This window comes from Calliphora vicina, chromosome 1, assembly GCF_958450345.1.
Source record: "Calliphora vicina chromosome 1, idCalVici1.1, whole genome shotgun sequence".
Taxonomy (NCBI): Eukaryota; Metazoa; Arthropoda; class Insecta; order Diptera; family Calliphoridae; genus Calliphora; species Calliphora vicina.
Window position 1 is genome coordinate 13,275,373 of NC_088780.1, and position 22,404 is coordinate 13,297,776.

The window sequence follows — 22,404 nt, forward strand, 5'->3', positions numbered from 1 at the left end:
ATGAGAGGTAATGATAACTGATTGTCAAAATAATAATAAGGTTATGCGGTATTTACTGATGGATCTAAAATGGAAAGAAACACCACAATGGTGACGGATACTGGGAGACTTTCCCAGTATTCCCACCTGGGATAATAAGCCAGGCGGCGTAAAAGGCACTGGAGTGTCACAGGCCAAAAGACTGACGGGTTGATGGAACACTTCGAGGTAAAACCTTGTGCTCCTGACTGAATTTGGCAGGAACCAGACTGCTATTCGATATAGGTAGAAAAATTCTAACACAAATTTTGACACTGGCCAAAGAAAAAATACTTGAGCTGTGAGTGTTTTAGATCTTATTTTGAATTACATTATTTTTTGCCAAGCTGCCCTCCCGGAAAGAGAAATATCACTCGATTTACAGAACAAGGGGTACAATTTTATTTCTAGATATCAGTGTCCTAAGCTGTATAAAATTCGACCCCATCAGTCGAACAGAAAAAATCTTTTTAATTGTTCAAAATTTTAATTTTATTTCATTTGAAATTATATTTAAATTTTATTTTGTTATTTTTCTTTAAATTACGCGCAAATATATATATATACTTTAATTTTTAATTTAATATTATATATTTTTGCTTTTAAATTTCTTAATTTTTTTGTTGTTGTTGTTTGTTTTATAAATTTAAAATGTAAAAATATTAAATTTATATATAAAAAAAAATGTATTAAGAGGCAAAAAAACTAAATCAAGAAGTCTTTTTCAAAACTGAATTCTGAATGTAGCAAATCATATAAAGACAATAAAACGTAAAAGAATTTGAGAAAATAAAAAATAGAAACAATTACAAGCGAAAATTAATAGTTCTTGGTTGGTGGTTTTGAAACAAAAACTAATTAAATGTTAAACATGAATATGAAGAAGGAAAATAAAATGTGAAATGAAAGCAAGCCTACAAAAGAAACTTTGAAAATAAGATTTTTCTGGGAAATTGAAATGAAACTTTTGCTTAAAAACTTGTTTTCTCTTTTTTTTTGATTTGTTTTCTTTTTTTTTAATATACTATAATATAAGTTTTGTTTTCTTGAAAAGGAAAAGTTTGCTATATTTTAGTTTTAGATTTATTTTAATTTAATTGAGGAGAAAAAAATAGGAAACAGGGGAGAGAGAAAAATAGAGAAATAATTTAAATTATTAAAAAAAAGAAATCAGTTTTTGTTTTTCGAAAATGAAGCTTTCTCTGTTTCTTATATATTTTCTGTTTGTTTGTTTTTAAGCCTTCAGAAAGGATGGTATTGACGAAAGCTTTCGTTTTGGATTATAGTTGGATTGTTGTTGAATTTTTTTTTTTTTAAAGTTGTTGTCACACTAAATAACAGCTTCTTAGAGAATAGTAATGGAAATTATATTTAAAAGATAACATGGGCTTTTAGCGTGTTTCTGTTGTTGTTGTTGTTGATTAAAGGTGTAATAATTGTGGGGGCAGCTATAAGGCGGTCACTGACAGCACTGTTTGCGTACATCACTAGTAACAGTCGGCTTAATATCAATGGGTACATCATTGCCAGGACGAATAACATCACCTTCCGGAGGATCACGTATTTGTTTTTGAGAAACAATGCGATAAATTTCTATAATAAACAAAAAAATATAATTTTTTAATTAAAATTTAATTTAAAAAAAATTAATTAAATTACTATGCACTACTAACCTGTGAGTATATTCTGGAATGCAGTTTCAACATTAGTAGAATCTAGCGCTGAAGTTTCAATGAAACTTAAGCCATTACGTTCGGCAAACAATTTCGCCTCATCCGTGGGCACGGATCTTAAATGTCTTAGATCCGATTTATTACCCACCAGCATAATAACGATATTTTGATCGGCATGATCACGCAACTCCCGCAACCATCTGTCCACATTCTCGTATGTCAAATGCTTGGCAATGTCATATACAAGCAAAGCACCAACAGCGCCACGATAATAAGCTGAAGTAATAGCACGATAACGTTCTTGACCAGCTGTATCCCATATCTGAGCCTTAATTGTTTTACCATCAACCTACATACACACCGCACATAGACAGGACACCCAACACACACACATTGTTGTTATTTGTTTAAAAGGACGAAGGGGATGGAGAATAAAAAAAAATACAAATTAGTTTATATTTTAAAAATTATAATTTTAAGGTGTTGTCGTGTGTTTACATTAGTTGTTATTGTTATTGTTGGTTATCTTTTTATTATTCATAAATTTAAACCTTTTAGCCAAATTAACAAAATGTCAATGGAGTCGTTAAAAAGAAATAGGGCCTGTTTTTTTTTTTTTGTCATGTAGAAAAGTTGTCTAGAATATTTTTTTTAAAGAATTTTTGGGAGATGTTTATAAAAAATTGATGGGTATGTTAACCTTACACCATGCAATGTTATTATCAGCAATATTTGGTTATGCCCTACACCCAAGTGTCACAATAATTCGGGTCAATTATGAACCGATCCTAATAAAAGTTGGTAAAAACATTTATATTCATATAAAATTTGGTTATGTTCAATTTCAATATTAATTATTAGAAGACAATTAATCGTTTATTTCAAAAACCAGTCAAGCAACAAAAAAATCCAAAATTGAGTTATTGGACGATTACTATTTTGTAAAGGTCAATGCATCGTTTAATGCAAACCTCTATTATGGTGAAGCAAAGCCGAGAAATCCGTGTTTAGTACAGAAAGAAGTCAAGTGATTTATTTTATACTATGTAATACTAGGCCCTAATCTATATATTTGTTTTATAAATGTTGTTGGTCTCCATAAATGTGAAATAAAATAAACAAATAGAAGAGCTATATTCGGCTGTGCCGATTCTTATATACCCTTCACCAAATTATACTTTAAAATACAAATTTAAATATTTTTAGGTAAACAGAATTAAAATATTTTTTTTTCAAATTTTTTTGTTAACTTTAAAAAAAATTTTATTTCAATTTATTTTTCGAATTGTTTTTTTTTAATTTTTAAATTTTTTTTTTTAATTTTTAAACAAGTTATAAAATTTTTTTTTTTAATTTTAAAAAAATTTTCAAATTTTTTTTTTCATTTTAAAAAATAATTAAAATTTTTTTTTAAAAAAAATTTAAATTTATTAATGAAATTATGACAAAAAATATTTTTGGTAAAAATAAAATTCGGGTTAAAAAATATTTTTCCCGATTTTGACCCATTGTAGGTTCAATAGATCAAAAATAGAAAAAAATCTGGCAACGCTATGCCTGTATAAAACGTGCGCGCAACTCAGCTGTCATTAATAGTTAAAAAAATAAACTTAACTTGAACTAAAAATTAACTTTTGCACTTTTGCGCCAATTTTTAATTATATTTTTCATAGTTTAGTGAAATATAGTAAATTTATTTAATATTTCCATACTAAAGACCGACATTAAATTGCTGCTGTTGTAGGAGTCTTTGGGTATAACAGTTATACTTGTTGCTGTTATTGGAATTTGATGGAAAAAGTAAATTCATTAAATTATTAAACTAACAATTAATTGCTGCCTTTGGAGTTTTTTTTTATTGATAAAAGTTATCTTTCAACTTTTATACACTTAAATCGACATTATATTGCTGCTGCTTGAGTCTTTGGGGATAAATATTGCTGTTTGTTGTTGCTGTTGTTGGAAAATATTGGAAAATAATATTTTCTCGACAAATATTTGCTGCCGTTGTTGGAGTTTTGATGGTATATATTTATTGCTGCTGTTTTTCTGTTTTACCCATAAACGCATGCCAATATGCCTCCTGCTAAAACTTATAAATGCGGTGTGTGCCAGGATACTATTGCTAAAACCCAAGCGAGCATTCAATGCAAGGGCTGTAAATTGTGGCTTCATACAACCTGTGCTGATGTTACTGATAAGCACCTAGCACTATTTAAGGAGAGACCTAACGCGTTTAGTTTCACATGCTGTGTCTGCGCTAAAAATTGTGACGATGACAAGTCAATTCGTGAGGATTTGAAATCTTTAAAAACTAGTTTTGATGACTTTGTTAAGTCCAGTAAAGAGGATTTTTCTGCCTTCAAAGATACTATGGCTCAAGTTCTTAGTGATTTCAAGAAGGAAGTATCATCAAGCATTAATGAGTTGAAAACTGATATTGTAACCTGCAACAAACTAATTAACAATATTGATTCGTCAACATCTGCCAAGTTTACTGATTTTGAATTAGAAAATCATATTTTACACCGAAGATTTAATCGAGCTGACGTAGTAATAAGTGGGCTACCATCTGGTTTAAATGACTTGCCGTCTGTTGTGATCTCCTTATGTTCTTACTATAATATTGATATCTCGGAATTTAATTTGAATAATGTTTGTTATATGAATCAGAAAAAACTTATTTTGGTTAAATTTGGTAATGTTGGATTACGTGATCGTCTAATGCAGCAATACTTCAAAAGTAGATCGCTTCAAGTTAAGAACATTATTGGTGGAGAATTAGTGAATCGCGTTTATTTAAACGATCACTACTCTCCTTGTGCTTCGAACCTAAATGTACTCTGTCGAAAACTATTGCATCAAAAAATTATTCTGAAATATTTAATATTTAACAGAGATGAACTTAAGGCTAAACTAACTCTAAATGATGGCAAAGAAGTTCTTTATGATGTTGTTAAATGTGCTGAGTTACTGAGCAATGCTACAGGAGCTAAGAACTAATTCTTATAATTTTTTTATAATCAAGTAAGATTTAATGATATTTTTGGATTTATTTTTGTATTATTTTTTTGGATTTTTAATTATTAAGTCTTGCTTATATTATTAAATTTTCTTTACTTATATAATATGATCTCAACCTAATGCTTATGACAGCTGGGTATATATTTTATATAGATTTATTTTGTTAAATTTATATTTATATTTTTAAAAATGTTTCATAGAATACTATTTTTTTCTTTTTTTATAAATTTATTTTGTAATATTTTTTCTATACAAATAATATTTACATTCTCTTCTTATTATCATGGGTTCCCTACCATAATTATGATATTTGATGTCTTCTAATGGTTTTAATATTGATCCCGTTGTTAGCAGTGATTCTTATTTTAAAAGCAACTTACTTATATATTCAAATCAACTTAAAGTGGCGCACATAAACTGCCAGAGCATAAAACCTTCTCATAATTCTGTTAAATTTAATGAACTTGTAAATATTTTTGGGAGTAATTTTGATCTTATTGGTTTATCTGAGACGTGGTTGAAACCTTGTGTTTCTAATGCATCAGTACATATGTCAGGATATGATTTAGTGAGGAATGATCGCTTAATAGGTAGGGGAGGAGGTGTTTGTATCTATGTATCTGTTGGTTTAAAATATAAAGTGGTATCTAAAATTTCCCTTAATGGTTGTGAATCGGTTTTTATTGAACTCAGTTTTAATGATGTTAAAACTCTGTTTGGCGTCGTTTACTTGCCTCATGGGGATATTGCTGAATTTGAGAGCTCACATTATGAAACACTTTTAAGATATTCTAATATAATTATTGTTGGTGATTTCAACAATAACATGTTTGACAACTCTAAATCTTATTTATTCCGAATGATGTGTATGCGATGCAATCTTTCTGTGTATCATAATAACAAACCAACCCACTTTGATATTGCCCATGGCACCACAACTCTATTAGATATTTGGTTAACTAGTGATGACTCTATGGTTCAATTTTCTGATCAAGTTCAATGTCCCTCTCTATCTCATCATTCTTTGATTTATGCGGTTTTTCACTTGAATGTGGTACGTATAGTTGAATATTTTGAATATAAAGATTTTAATCGTATTGATTGGGATGGTCTCTTATTTTCGATTTCTGAATTTGACTCTGATTCCTTTTTTACAACAAATGATGTTGAATTTCAGGGCAATACAATTAATACTTTTATAAATCATCTTTACACATTTGTACCCATTGTTCGAAAAAGAATTAAAGCTAATAATAATGAATGGCTTAAATCAAGAGTTATTTTACAAGCAACCTCTTTCAGAGACCTAGCTTATTCAGCATTCCGTTTAAATCGATCTCCTCTTACTTGGAATATATATTGTAGATATCGAAACAAAGCTAAAAGAGTGATTCGTATGGAGAAAAGAGCATTCTACAACAAATTATTTTCTGGCCTTGATACATCTGGCATATGGAGAGTTTTTAAAAATTGCGGCATTACTGGAGATAGTAGATGGCATGGTGATTTTAATGTTGATGATATTAATGAATATTTTGTGAATGTTGACGGATCTTTTCAAAATGATAATGATATGAACTTTAGTCTGTATAGTGATACTAATGCATCATTTTCGTTTGCCTGCGTTAATGAAGATGAGTTGTTTGATGCATTGTGCAAAATTAAGTCTAAAGCTGTTGGTATTGATACTATTCCTATCCGTTTCTTAAAAACAATATATCCTTATATATCAAATATTCTTATATATCATGTGAACACAATTTTAACTACATCTACATTTCCGACAGCTTGGAAGACAGCCCGTGTTGTTCCTATTCCAAAATCTAAATCTGTTCGTATATTAGATGATTTACGACCAATCTCAATTCTTCCAGCTTTATCTAAAGCTGTTGAGCATATACTGAAGAATCAGATAATGTCATCAGTTCGTGAGCTTATTTCACCATCTCAGTACGCTTTTAGACGTTGTCATAACACAACATCTCTCTTACTTAATATGACGGATGAGATAAGGAAGCATCTGAATGATGGAAAAGTGGCTTCACTTGTATCCCTCGATTTAACTAAAGCTTTTAACTCGATTAATTTTTCTACAATGATCTTTAAATTAAGAGAATTCTTTCACTTTTCTTCTACTGCTTGTAAGCTGATCTTTTCTTATCTTTCAAATCGACTTCAATTTGTTGATGTTAATGGCAACTATTCCAATATGCTTCCTCTTTATTCTGGTGTACCTCAAGGATCAGTTTTGGGTCCACTTCTTTTCATTTTATACATAAACGACTTACCCATTCATATTGATTCTAGTATTTCTAGATCATTTTTATATGCAGATGATGTAATGCTTCTTTTTAATGGTAGTAAAAAAAATTTAAACATACTTTCTTTTGACATAAATTCTACTCTTGATCGCTTTTTCTGCTGGACATCTAGAAACTCACTGTCTATTAATTTAGCAAAAACTAAGGCTGTTGTATTTGGAGTTACTGAGAGTGTTGAAACGAATCTTAGTGTATCTATAAATGGATTTCCTATTGCTTTTGTTGACAAATTAAAATGTCTGGGAATTTATATTGATAAATGTTTAAATTTTGGAAATCATATTGATCATTTATGCGGTAAAATTTCAGGTATTCTACGTAGAATGTATTCTTCTGGTATTTACCTACCTTTTCAAATTAGATGTCGACTAGCTCATTCCCTTCTAATGTCCGTTGTATTATATGGTCTTGAGGTTATATCAGGAACATATTCTTATTTTTTGTCAAAACTAAATAAAGTTTTTAATATGATTATTAGATTTGTTTTTAACGTACGTTTAAGGGACCATATCTCACATTATTTCAAACGTTTCCTTGGCTGTTCTTTTCAAAATTATTTACAATATCGCAGTTTACTTTTCTTTTACAGAACTATGAAGACTAGATTGCCAATATCACTTTGTTCTAGATTTTCATTTACTCATTCTTCCAGGAACCCACAGATTGTAATTCCTAGAATTTATGTTGCATTATATGAGCGATCATTTATAGTGAGAATAGCTCGATCTTGGAACTATTTACCTTTGGAACTGAGAGTTTTCTCCCATTCTAATAATGCCTTTCGTCTTAAACTGATCAATGCCCTTGGTGAATAGTTTTATTTTCCTATGATTGACTTTATACTTGAGTTTGTTTTCCTGGCTATATGTTTGTTTTGTATTTAAATGAAACATGTATATAAAAAATTTGTATATCACTGCTGGGATCGAATCAATTTTCAATGTTTTGAATTTTTGTATATATTTTTTGGTTTGGGAACCATTGATTTGATAATATAAAAAGTATGTTGATATATTTAGTATGGATTTTTATTTTATTATTGTATAGTATATCTATTGTGTATAATGTATTATTAATTCAGGAATACAGCTTTGTAATATATGTATATTTAAATTGGCCTAAATGGCTTTATATATTACAATGAATAAAATGAAAATAAAAATAAAATAAATAGGCCAAAAATCGAGGTTGTCCCGGTATTTTCTTTATATCTCAGCCATTAGAAGGCCGATTTTCTCTTAAAAAGCAACCGAGCCGAGTGAATTCCCGATATATTGATATATATCAGTCAAGTTTGTAAGTTATTTGGGGGAAAGTTTACGGAAAGTTGATTTCAACATACAGACGGACATGGCTATATCGACTTCACTATCTACAAGGTGGCGCAAAAGTAAACTTCCGATGTTTTTTGGCTGTAATTAAAAAAAAAATTAAAAACTTTGATTCTTCTTGTGGATTATTTTTATTTGGTCTTTTGATTTTTTTTACATCAAGTCGAGAATATGATGTCACGTAAATGGCCGCCGACACAGTTGATTGTCATTTGAGACCTTTTTATGGCATTTTCCATCACTTTGGCCAAAACTTCCGGCGGTAGGTCCTCACATTCTTGACGGATATTGTCTTTAAGAGCTGCAAGAGTCTGAGGCTTGTTGATATAAACCCGCGACTTCAAAAAGCCCCACAAAAAGAAGTCTGGAGCGGTCAAATCAGGCGATCTTGCTCATCGTGGGTTACACGCGGATTTTCAGTGCCCCAGAAGCGTAAATTTTGCTCATCTTCCTCTTGGTGGTGATTAAGGTCAAATAAATAGTCAGCAATATTCCGCGTTCTGGAGCAGTGTAACGTAACATTGTTTATTAACGTGTATTTATCATGTGTTTACTACACAAATGTCAAAACAAAACTGGCATTAGGGGCCAATCGCAAAATTTATAGCATTTTCTGATAGGAGGATTACTTTTGCGCCACCTTGTATAACGATCCAGAATATACATTGTGGGGTCGCAAATGAAAAATGTAGAAATTACAAACGGAATGACAAACTCATACGTGCATTGTTTTCTGTTGTAAGCTTGCTGGTGTAATCCTCCAGGTTTCTCAGAATTGAGGACTGTCTCCCAAGTTGGGGATTTTAATAGACTTTTGAGGAATATGGATATTTTACAATTGGTCAATTCACAAGGTCTCTCATCAGTCATATTGTTATAATGTCCTAATATATCACGATTCGCTGGATCGGCATAACCGACTCTTAGGCATTCGGCAGAGGTATCTGCTGGTTGGTTACGATAACACAATAAACATAGCATACAAGTAGTATTATTTTAGGACAATTTTTGTTTGAAAAGCAATAAAAACAATTTGAAATATTAGGACATTATGACATGATAAGAGACCTTGTGAATTGACCAAATATTTTGCGGATTTAATGGTATTTAGAAGAAGGTGGTATTTATTAACGATAATAACAAAAAGATTTTGAATGGAATTTTAAGTACATCCATATCAGTATTGGAAACAATTTTTCTTTTGCAAGTGGGTGGATTTCATGTGCAAATCAAATTTAATGTTGATGATATCAAATTCAAGGCCAGGAAGAAAAGTCTGATGGAGGTAGAACCAAACATCCATCACAATTGTGATAATTTCCTCCAAATTTTGTCTAACATGAATATCATATTTCAGTCACGTACTTTTTCCGTTCCTAAACACAAAAAAAGGTACCCCTCTTAATTGGCCAACTCAGTTTTAAAGTTATTTTTTGTTTTTATACACAAACATATTTCAGTCATTATATTACAGTTTTTATTTATATCCCTGACCTAAACAATTACTTTGTTAACCTTTGCTGTTGTTGGAATAAAAAAAGTCTCATTGCAAAAAATTAAAAAAGGAAACAAAAACAGACAAAAAGAAGTTAAGAGAGAGAGAGTAAAAAAAAATAACTATAAAGTGTCGAATTTAAATTTATAGTAGGTAGTTGTATCCTTATTTTCAGTAGGAGCTAACAAAACAGAAAAAAATCAATAATAAAATACCCCCACTATAAGTCTCCTCTTTTTGATAACCTTCTGATTTTGTTTTCTGTTCATCGTCCTTTTTGAGTTTTCCTTTTAAATTCCTTTACAACACACATACATACATAGATTTTTGTTTATGCATTTTTTGCTTTCATTTATTTTTTTTAATATTTTGACAGTTTTGCTTTTGTATATTTACCTCTATGCTGCGTGTGGCAAACTCCACACCAATCGTTGATTTCGATTCCAAATTGAATTCATTGCGCGTAAAACGTGAGAGTAAATTACTTTTACCGACACCAGAATCACCAATTAGTACAACTGTAAAGAGAAAAGGAAATGTTTTGTTTGTTTATTATTTTGTTGTACTTATGTATATGAGAAATGTGAATAGTATTAATTTGGAGTTATGTAATAGATAACAAAAAAAAAATAAAAGAACTTTTAATTTAAAGAACTACACCATTTCCAATTGTATTTCAGAAGTTTCTAATTGTATTTCAGAAATTTCCAATTGAATTTCAGAAATTTCTAATTATATTTCAGAAAATTCCAATTCAATTTCAGAAATTTCCATTTATATTTCAGAAATTTCCATTTATATTTCAGAAATTTCCAATTATATTTCAGAAATTTCTAATTATATTTCAGAATTTTCCAATTATATTTCAGAATTTTCCATTTATATTTCAGAAATTTCTAATTGTATTTCAGAAATTTCCAATTGTATTTCAGAATTTTCCAATTGTATTTCAGAAATTTCCATTTGTATTTCAGAATGTTTATTTTATACTTAAAAAGTTTCCAATTTTCTATTTGTATTTCAGAAATATCCATTGGTATTGCTATTAGAATTTTCTGAAATACAAATGGATATTTCTGAAATACAATTGGAAAATTCTGAAATACAATTGGAAACTTTTTAAGTATAAAATAAAAATTCTGAAATACAAATGGAAATTTCTGAAATACAATTGGAAAATTCTGAAATACAATTGGAAATTTCTGAAATACAATTAGAAATTTCTGAAATATAAATGGAAAATTCTGAAATATAATTAGAAAATTCTGAAATATAATTAGAAATTTCTGAAATATAATTGGAAATTTCTGAAATATAAATGGAAATTTCTGAAATATAAATGGAAATTTCTGAAATTGAATTGGAATTTTCTGAAATATAATTAGAAATTTCTGAAATTCAATTGGAAATTTCTGAAATACAATTAGAAACTTCTGAAATACAATTGGAAATGGTGTAGACTAAATTAAAACAAGTAGGAGAGCTATAATCGGCTGAGCCGATTCATATATTCCCTTTTCTAAAGTATACTTTAAGAAAAATATTGTTACAAATAAGTTTTATTAGTGAACAAATGTATGGTTTTGGGAGAAAAAAAATTTGTAACAGCCTCCACTATTGCCTAGAGTTTTTTTCTGAAGAAAACAAAATTGCGTTTGATACAGTTGACAATCATTGCCGGAGTGAGACTCAGCTCATTTCAGTTGTCATGTAATTGTGACTGATAAAATACGAGGGCGTGTCAATTAGTCCGTGACTTTTTGAATTTCCCGCCTCTTAACTGAAAGGACAACACTGTTCCTGACAACAGACATCTATCAGTTGACTCCTGTCAAAATTTCAACAAGCTGCGTCATTTAGTCTGAGTTTGACAGCCATTGATAGAAGACTACCTCGTGACTTGAGGAGAAATTGGAAAATAGTGCATTTCGTCTGCTCATTCAGCATAATTTTTTGCGAAAAAAACCATTACTCAAATAAAGGCTAAAAGCTTGATAAATACTATGGGAACTGTATTTATCATGGTAAAAAAGTGGTTTACTAAATTTCGTTGTGGCCGTAACAAGCACGGGCAAGATGCCAAACGTTCTGGACACCCAATTAAGGTCTCTACACCCGATCGGAAATTGAAAGTGCGAGAGATTGTGCATAGGCATCTCACATGGTTCTGTGGTTTAAATTTTGAATGATCACCTGGCTATGAGAAAGCTTTCCGCAATATGGCTACCACGAACACAATCGTGTGACAACTTCGCAGGAGTGTTTGGCATTGTTCAACCGCAATATGGTTGCATTTTTCGCCATTTCGTAACCGTGAACGAAACTTGGATCCACCACAACACACCAGAGACCAAACAGCTGTCAAAACAGTGGGTTTATCGAGGTAAAGAAGGCGCTGAAGAAGGCCAAGTTGGGTTTGTCAGCCAATATAGCGGTATAATCCACATTGACTGCCTTTCAAAAGGGTAAAACACACAATGGCGAATATTATGCCAATGAGAAATTAAAAAAAGGACCGCATTTGGCCGAGAAAAATTTTATTTTTCACCAGGACAAAGCAAAGTTGCACACGTGTGCAGTTTCCGTGGCAAAAATCAATGAATTAGGCTATGAATTGCTCCCTGAGTGCTATTTCTTGTTTCCAAAACTGAAAAAAATCGCTCTAGGAAAAGAGATTTGACTCCAACAATGAAATCATCTCACAAGCAATCACCCCTATCGGCAATAACATGTGAAATTTTGTTTCCATAATATATCAATTTTCTTCGAAGGAAAAATTGCTATCGTGATATTCCCATGAACTTTTCATTCACAATAGTTAATTTTGTTCGTAACAGCTGTTTATTGTTTACAAAATTCCATCTAAAAATTTCAGAAGAAGGGGAATTTTTTCACGTGAACAAAGTTTATGAACGAAAAAAAGAAAATATTTCATGCGAAATATTGATTCGCGATCATATCTATTTTTATGAACTCGACAAATCTTATTTTTTGGAAAGGGATAAAGAAATTTGAAGAAACGTTGGACAAAGTTTATAGAGCTCAAAGGAGACTATGTTGAAAAATAAAATGATTTCTTATCCAAAAACTTTTGTTTCTTTCTAAAAGTTACGAACCTCATATTTTAAACGCAATGATGAATAAGAGTAATATAAATTTGTCATTTGAGACTCGATAAAATTTTTATATTCTGAATCATTTTATGCTAGACGCCGTTTTTCAGAATATTTATGAATATTTTATAAGTGAGCTATATTCGGCTGTGCCGAATCTTATATACCCTTCACCAAATTATACATCAAAATAAAAAATTTAAATATTTTTAGGTAAACAAAATTTATTTTTTTTTTCATTTTTAGGGAAAAAATTTTTTGAATTGTTTTTTTAAAATTTTTTAAATTTTAAATTTTTTTTAAATATTTAGCAAAAAAAAACTTTTGGTGAAAAAAAATTGGCGTTAAAAAATATTGTTTCCGATTTGACCCATTGTAGGTCCAACTTACTATGGTCTTATATACGTCGTTGCAAAGGTCTTTGAAATATCTATCATTGATATCCATATTGTCTATATATCTCAGCCATTTGTGGACCGATTTTCTCGATTTTTAATTTAATTTTAATTTAATTTATTCATTTATTTATTTATTTATTCGATTTTAAATAGGAACAGAGCCGAAAGAATTCCGGAGTTGATTTCAACAGACAGACGGGCATGGCTTAATCGACTCCGCTATCTATAACGATCCAGAATATATATACTTTGTGGGGTCGCAAATGAAAAATGTAGAAATTACAAACGGAAGGTTTAAAAAATATTGTTTACCAAAACCAATTTTTCAACCAATCTTCCAATCTTCTGCCAAAAAAATGATTTAAAATTTTTCTTCTTGTACATAGGTACTAGGGTATTCATTCGACAAATGATCGTTCGATTAATCGAATAATTTCTTACGAATAATTATTCGAACAATTTAAAAATGGCTATTTTCGAATAACGAATAATTCGAATAATTTTATGTAGAATAATCGAATAAAACGAATAAATGTTCATATATGTATATATTAAAATTGAGTTTATAATGATTATATTGAAATAGATGAAGGCCATGATCTTAAAATATATGTATATAAGTGATGTTATTAACCGCGTACGTAAGTGTTGTAAAATATTTAATAAATCGAATGATAAACACAAATATTGCAAACTAACGTTTTGTTGCAAGAAAAGCATGGAGTTCGTCTTATACATGATTTTGAACATCGTTGAATATCTTTGTCTAACATGGTAATAAACTTTTTGAGTATTTGTAAATGCGTCAATCATGCACTGCCTGACTTCAAATTAACCAAGTTCACTGACAATTATATCAAACATTGGACAGATTCCCTTTATTGTGTAATTCCCCAAGACCACTTTATTAAGCAAAGATTCGGCAACGTTGATAGAGCTTGATGTATAATACAATTTGTTATAAATAATTTATAAATAGAAAATAATTAATTTACTCAATTTAAACCCCGAATAGATGAACGACATAAACAAGTACTTAATACGTTTATATTGTACTTGAATTCAGGATCATGTCCAACTAGCTCAAATTTTTTAAAGCATAGCTCCAAAACGGAAACTATAGGTTTTGCTAGTCAATTGTTTTGTAGATTGTTCGGGAGTTAATCTGATCAGAATATTTCTGATGCAAATTTAATGATGGACTTTGTTTTCGAATGTTTTTTAACATACTTAAATTGTTAACTTTAACGTTATTTTTTGTTTTTCTTTAACAATAAAATATTAAAAAATCGACATCAAAACTTCATTCATTACTTTTTTAAAAAAAATTTAATTTAGTCGAATAATTCGATTAATTTTAAACGTGTGATCGAATTATTCGAACAAGTTAAAATCTCTTATTCGAATTATTCGTTTTATTCGAACAAGAGAAAAATCGAATAATTCGAATACCCTAATAGGTACTAAGGTGTAGGTCATATCCGATTATAACTTGTTGTAATTCATTTAAGATTTACTTCTTAATTAAAACTTCAATTGTTAGCTGCTTAAACAAAAATGTGTAAACTTTGTACTCAATTGAGTTATCAAAAACTACACTATACATTTAAATATAGCACATTTTGCTAATTCCTTGTCTAAATAACTTGTCATATTTTAACACTAATATATATTTTTTTCATAATCTAACAAGCAAAATTATGAATACTCATTCCTACTTATTGCTATGCTAGTTGAGGGTTTTTTGCGATAAAATATAAATATGTAGGCCGAATGAAACTATCAAATCAAACAAATGGAGTGGAGTGGAGTAGACGCAATTTCAATACATAAATATTACAAAATACAGAACGATATACATATTTGTAAATATTTTATTTTAATCAAAATTAAAAGGCGTAGTTAAGTGAACAAAAAAAGCTAAAAATTAAAATGAATGTCAAATGCTAAACTCAAAAGAATTAAACGAACGAATAAATAAAATTATCATATTAAAAATATTTATTGAGTTTATTTTAAGCAAACTAAACTGAATGAATGTATGCAATGGTTAAAAAAAGGGTATTGCGTCAAAATGTGTGACAGAACAGGGTTTTGGAAAGTTTGGTTTTTCAGCGGCCTGATTCAGAAACACCAACGAAAAATAAATAATAATTATGTTTCTATAAAAGATGTTTTTCGGTCTTGGTTTTGAATCAGGCTTTTTATATGCAATGGACATTTTTACTAGTATTTTGTTGATACAAAAAAATTTAATTTTAAAATTTGGGGGAAAAAACTGAAGAATATACAATTGTCCAATTCACAATCGGTGTCGTAGCGTTGTATCGTTGTATGTCTTATTTTTGTTTTAAAGATTTGCTTCGAAAAATTAGTTTAAAAAATATTTATGACATACAACATTACAACGCTACCGACACTGATTATGAATTTAACAAAACTTGAAGTAAAACTTCTTCCCTTCTTTTTAACAAAATTTATAATATCCACATCTTCTCAACACACTCTTTAGCTTTTAAGTTTATGGCTTTTGTTGAACTTATAGTTACAATGGAAAAACGCTTTTAAATACTATAAAATATGACGGCATTAATTGATGATGAGACAAGCTACTACAATAACAACAACAACAATAGACAAAAAAAAGTAAAGCGTATAGTATTTGTAGGAAACGGAAAATTTAATAAATAAAGTAGCATTTAATTATTTAGTAAATTGATGAACCATAAATATGATGAGAAACGATACACAAATAAAACTCAAAGATATAACATACAACAGTAAGTATAGGGGGAGTATTTTAAACCCAAACAAAAACGTTATGTTAATCATAAACAAACTGTCGATAATTTAATGATATTTTGAAAAGAAGACCACAAAATAAATGGTTCAATAACACAAAATTATTAACAATTACAGATTTTTTTGTTCATGCAAACGGACCTGTATCTAATTTTGCAAGCGGACCTTTCGTTCGTTCATAAACTTTGTTCACGTGAAAAAATTCGCCATGTTGTGAAATTTTTAGATGGAATTTTGTAAACAATAAACAGCTGTTACTAACAAAATCAACTATTGTGAATGAAAAGTTTAGGGGAATATCACGATAGCAATTTTCCCTTCGAGGGAAATGGATATTTCATGGGAACATAAATTTCACATGTTTTTCACGATAGGGGTGATTAACATTTTTCTTCCGATCAACCCCCCTGCGAAGATTTGAACAGATTTATCTAGATTTTTTGGACCAGCATATGCTATAATACTAAAGTTGGAGTGTCGTAAGACACACAAATGAAAATATTTATAAAAACAGAATTAATTTTTAATTTCTTGTTCCAATGTCAATTTGTCGTCCTGGATTTTTTTCAAAATTTTTCGCGAAGTTAGACGGCCTAAAATAACAACCCCATATAGGTATGTTTTACATCATGAATAAAAATCATGTAAACTAGAGTTATTTATAATTAGTTGTGGTCTTAAAGTGAATAAAAATAAAACAATTCTTTAAAATTTCAATTAATAGGAGCAGTGAATAATGGATGCGGTTAGATTAATAAGAAATATGATGACAACAAGCTTCTTAAAGTGAATATAAATAAAACAATTCTTTGAAATTTCGATTAATATGAAAATGCAGTAAATTGGAGCAATACTGTTGCAGTGAATAATGGATGGAACCAAATCCCGCAAAAGGACCCAGTATTTATGGCGTTTTTTTTGGCATCACCGTTGTCATTCTGTATGAAGAAGAAGACTGTTGCAGTGATCTGTCATTTTATGTATGTGAAAAAAATCTCTGGCATCTTCAAAAATTTGCATTAAAAACCGTTACATGTAAAACAGTGATGCCAATTATGAATTTTTAAAGGCTGAATTTTATTATGCTACAGTGACACAATACTTATTAAACACTTAATATTGAAACTAGCCTTGAGCTAAACATTTCAACATGTTTACTTTGTGACTAATATAATTAAATTTTTATAAATATTTACCTAAAAACCAGACCCCGTTTTAAACATTTGGGTATTCTTAGATAAAGAGCTCCTAAGGGACATTTTAAATTAGTTACCACCAGCCTAAACAAAATGCATTTGTAGAGAAGTGTGTAGGTATAAAAGAAAGTTAATTAAATAAAAATTATTATTAAAATCCAAAGTACGTAATGTAGGCAAACACATATTTGCTTGGGCAAAACCTCGTACCTCTTATTACTTATACAAAATACAAAAGAAAAGTAAACACATTGTTTGAAACTTATATTTTGCTGTATTCTGAACAAAATGTTCTAGTGACTTGGAAACCCAATTATGACTACATATTAACCAAGCAACCACCCAGCTCTATTTCTATTAATCACTTCAAAACCAAATGCTGTTATACTATTATGATGATGAGGTTTGATATGTGAGAAAACAAATTTTGGTGTGAGTCACTGAATATTTTTGTTTTATTAAATAAAATATTAATAACAAGCAAAATACAGGCAAATATTCACACATATCAGTAAATATTTGAGAAATAAGTAGAGTTTTTAAGCAGCCATAATAATTAAAATGCATGATAACAATACACAAGTCATCGAAAGTGTGAAATATGAATGACGACAACAATGGAAATTAGGTTTTGTTGATGGATTTTAACTCCAGGGAAAAAGTTAGCTTAATAAAACAACTTCACACGATTCTTGTTAAATATACTGTCGTCACATTTCCTTACGATACATTTTACTAACAAAATTTCTACTACGATTTGTGTCAAAAACTGCTATCGCATTTTCTTTCGATATTAAGATACATTTTACTAATTAGAGCTGTAAATATTCAAATTTCTTTAAATAAAACAATATGAAACTATTAATTCAATTTCTATTCTACTTGAAATAACCAGCATATCCTCTATTAACCAACTTCTTTTAAGCATTTTATTAAATAATTCAAATCTAATCACAACTCAATAATAAAGATAACATGAACAACAAAAACAGAATTTATCAATTGATAAAGTAAAACAATTGAAAAAGAAAGTAATAAAAGAACACACAAAAAATGACAACCACACATAGCGGAGTAGAGAGAGAAGAACGTACAAACCAAAATAGAGGATAAAAAAAACAGCTGAGTAACAAGAATTAAAATAAACGAGTTTATGCAACGTGTCATTTATAAAATAAAATTAAAAATAACTAACAATAATATTTAAAATAAATAGAGAAAAAATACACAAATGAAGTTCATAACTTAATGTAGTTATTTACACTCATACAATATGAATATGGGATAAAAGAATTAAAAAAAATACTACCATTTGCGGTTGTGGGGGAGTAAACACTCACACACATAATTTTATTCTACAATTAGCTAAAGAATTTTATGAAAATATTTAACCTAAAATAGCAAACATTTGCAAAGTTTAAAATTACTAAATGTTTGCTTGGCTGCATTGTATTTGAATACAACTAATAAATTAGCTAATGACTTTAACAATTAAAACTCACTGTTAGAGAAAAAACAAAATATTAAAATAACAGCCACACACACACATCACACAAACACATACGTCATCTTGTTAAATAAAAATGCCAATAAATTTGATATTGCCAGATGTTATTGAAACTTTACACTTGGTTGGGGGTAGGGGAAGGTCAACACCCACAAAAATTGGGGAATTCATAGCAAAACGTTACAATTTTAAAAGTTCATCCAAAAAGGCAGTAGTGCAAGGAAATACAATATATTTTTTTTATTTCAATTCATATCAAAACCAGTACAAAATTTTACACATTTTGAAAGTATAAACTTCGAAAAAATCGCTTCTATTTGCAGGAGTACTAGGAAATAAATGATCAATTATAAGTGAGAAATCGAATCAAAGTTTGTTTGTCTTTTGTTCAATATTAATCAGCTTTTAATTTCTCATTTACAAATTTATAGCCTCAACTCATCTAAGTACCTAAAAAAAATATTTTTTTCGGAAAGTAGCCAATTTTTTTTTACAGGAAAAGTATTATTTTCATTTAAAAAATGTAGTCTCATTCAGAGGTACAGAAATGGTGATTTTGACACGGAAGATAAAATCACCCAAACAAATTTGAAAACCAAGAATTTATGGCATTACCTCATGAAGATTGTTTTTAAAATCAAGAGATTCATCAAAAAGAAAATAAAAGAAAAACATTTTTGCAATGGATCCATTACCCGGTCAACCAGCAGAATCGACAGCAAAGCCATATATATCCAAAGCGCTAAGGTAGTTCTCTGTATTTGGTGGAAGCAAAAGGATCATATCTATTGTAAACTTCTAAAATCTGGCCAGATCGTCACAGTGAACCTGTACCGAAAGTAACTCATTCGTTTGAAACGCCCATAATATTCCATCATACACAATACTCGGCCACATTATGCAATATCTGTTAAAAACTATTTAGAATGGAGTGGTTGGGAAGTTTTGCCTCAGCCACTTTAGTATCTAGACCGTTCCTAGTACGACTACTATTTGTTTCGATCGATGTAGAACACTCTCTGGGATACGCTTCACTTATATTACAGAGTATCCGAAATTGGACTGATACGTTCTTAGTCTCAAAAGATGAGCGAGCAGTTCTTTTGGCTCGAAATACATATGTTGTCAGAAAGAAAAATGGGAAAAAGGTCATAGCTAACAATGGCCAATACTATGATTAAATGTTTCAAAATAAAATCTAAAAATTTTAAAAAATACCGCATTTTTAAGTCATACATCCAATCAAATCTTTCTAACAGCATCGGTTAATGGTCAATTTTTAATTTTATTTTGTTCGTGTTCCAATGTCGCGTTCCGGTAACTATATTATTCAACATTCCGCGATCATTCTAATAAAGTGGCTAAACATTTTAATTCAGATCAATATTTAATGGTTTTAACTAAAATACAGAATCTAATAATCACACTAAACATTTTACTTGGATTTTCAAAGTCTGTGTCGTTGACATGGTGCCGGAATTTAGACAATTAGGCTCTAAAAGCAGCTTAAATTGTATTGTGATTTCGATTATACTTGTATATAAACATGGCAGAAAAATATGATTAACCAAGCAGTTAAACAAGTAGTTAATGTATCCGTTATAGACAGTACGTGTCACTAATGTCTGATTATTTGTCTGACTCCAATTTTTATATTTTGTGTCATTTGACACGTATGCGCTCTTTGTAGTGCAGAGAGAAGTGAATTGGTTTCTTTAAACATCCTAGGTAATCTAGCGTGAAGTCAATTGTCACTTTTGTGTCTCTAAATAACCTATAGTGTATAAGTAGTTATTTTAGCCACCAGAAGTATTCTATTGGAGAGTTGTCGGAGGAAGGTTTGTTTACAAGCAATCGGCTATTGGACTTACATATTTAAATAACTAGTTATGTAGGAGATCAAGTAATCAGTTAGGTAGCTAGTAAGGTAAAACTGACTCTATGTAACCGATATGTAAATCCAATGCGTTGACTACTTTGGACCAGCTATCAGACAGTCTCATTGTAATCCAAAAGGGTAAAGTTCTCACACTAAATGATAGGTTATATCACTAGTTCGGGACATTTCAATAGAACTTCTGGGCACTCTCTATTGATAGCTATATTATTACATTTTATTTGGAATATGAATTTCATTAAAGTTAAATTTTGTGTCTCGTTCGTGATACCATGTTGATTGCTAATATATTGGAAACAACTAATCTACAAAATCAATCTTTTGATCAAAACATAGAGCCACAAATATGCTATCGAAAAATGTAAATATGAAAATAAAATTGTTTACATTTATTTATTAAAGTTTTTCACTTCAAAGGCTTACGAATGTCGCGTTCGTGAACGTGGAAATGTCCATATTTAAGGCAACTGCTGTATTTTTGATGGATCCTTGAAAAATTAAGTAGTTAGTGCAATTTAGTCATGACGTGATAACTCTATGGACATATTTTCATATTTTGTTCTATTTTTTATAAAAATTTGGTATCAAAACAGGTCTTCACAAAAGCTATTTGATGAATCATTTTTCTCAACAATAATTCTATTAACAGCTATTTATATAATATCTAAACTAGTATAACAAATTAGTAATAGTCATAACCAAATTGTCCAAGAAATTCCTTTCCTAGGTATATTTGTAATAAATCTTAGTCTGGCATCATTATTGTAATCAGTCAATATCATTGACGATAGGGAAATGTTTTTGGATTTTGAAATTCAATGAACAAATAGGAATACAAAGTTGAAGAAAAAATTAATAATTTAATGATAAATAGAAATTACACATACATAATAAACTATAACTTAAATTTTAAATATAAATTAAATACGATACAAAAAATCAAGCAATAATTACCTTTGAATAAATAATCATATTCATCTTCCCTTGTGCCCATTTTGTTGTTGTGTTTCCTTTGTTACTACTTTTAAGTATATTACTTGTTTTTATTATTTTTCAACTTTTTATTATCCTTGTAATTTTCTTGTTTGCCTCTTTCGTTATAAAATCTTTATAACTTTTTTTTATATATTTTTCAAAAAATTCTTTTAACTTTCAAACAAAATTATCTGTTTCTTTTTTTGGTATATATGCAATTTTTTATACACATTTGTTAATAAAATGACCCCAAAAAAATATCACAACACATACACCACCAACAACATCATCATCATCATCCCGTAACAGCATAAGCACCAACAACAACAGCAGTTGTAGTATCACAAAAGGCACACAGTCACACACAAAGGGAGCAAGCAACAATAACAAGCACAAAGAGAAACGTAGATTGATATTTGTGTTGTTGTAGTACAAGTTACAAGTGCAGCAGCCCCAAAAAAGAAGAAACCAGCGATAAAAAAGAAGAAAACACCGTACAATGAGCAACGAACGACGAGTCAATGATTAAACGACCAACACACAGGCCAAACACCAACAACAACAAAAAATCCGTAAAAATGGGAATAAAAAGAAGAGAAAAAATTTTCTATGTTAATTTTTTGTTGTTAACAAAAAAAAAATATATAAAACCAC

The 22,404-nt window shown here is 29.5% G+C and overlaps 2 protein-coding genes across 3 annotated transcripts in view; one reads left to right on the forward strand and one right to left on the reverse strand.

Annotated features, from left to right (window-relative positions):
* The window catches only part of RhoGAP93B (MyTH4 and RhoGAP_KIAA1688 domain-containing protein RhoGAP93B), a 272,594-nt gene that overhangs the window by 153,942 nt on the left and 96,248 nt on the right, over positions 1-22,404 (forward strand). The window lies entirely within an intron of this gene.
* On the reverse strand, positions 486-21,917 carry Rab11 (RAS oncogene family member Rab11). The gene is made up of 4 exons (XM_065499053.1): positions 21,730-21,917; positions 10,259-10,380; positions 1,692-2,040; positions 486-1,611 (listed from the first exon to the last, which is right to left on the reverse strand). Exons 1-4 carry the CDS (start codon positions 21,767-21,769, stop codon positions 1,478-1,480), a joined length of 645 nt encoding a protein of 214 aa, XP_065355125.1. The 5' UTR covers positions 21,770-21,917; the 3' UTR covers positions 486-1,477.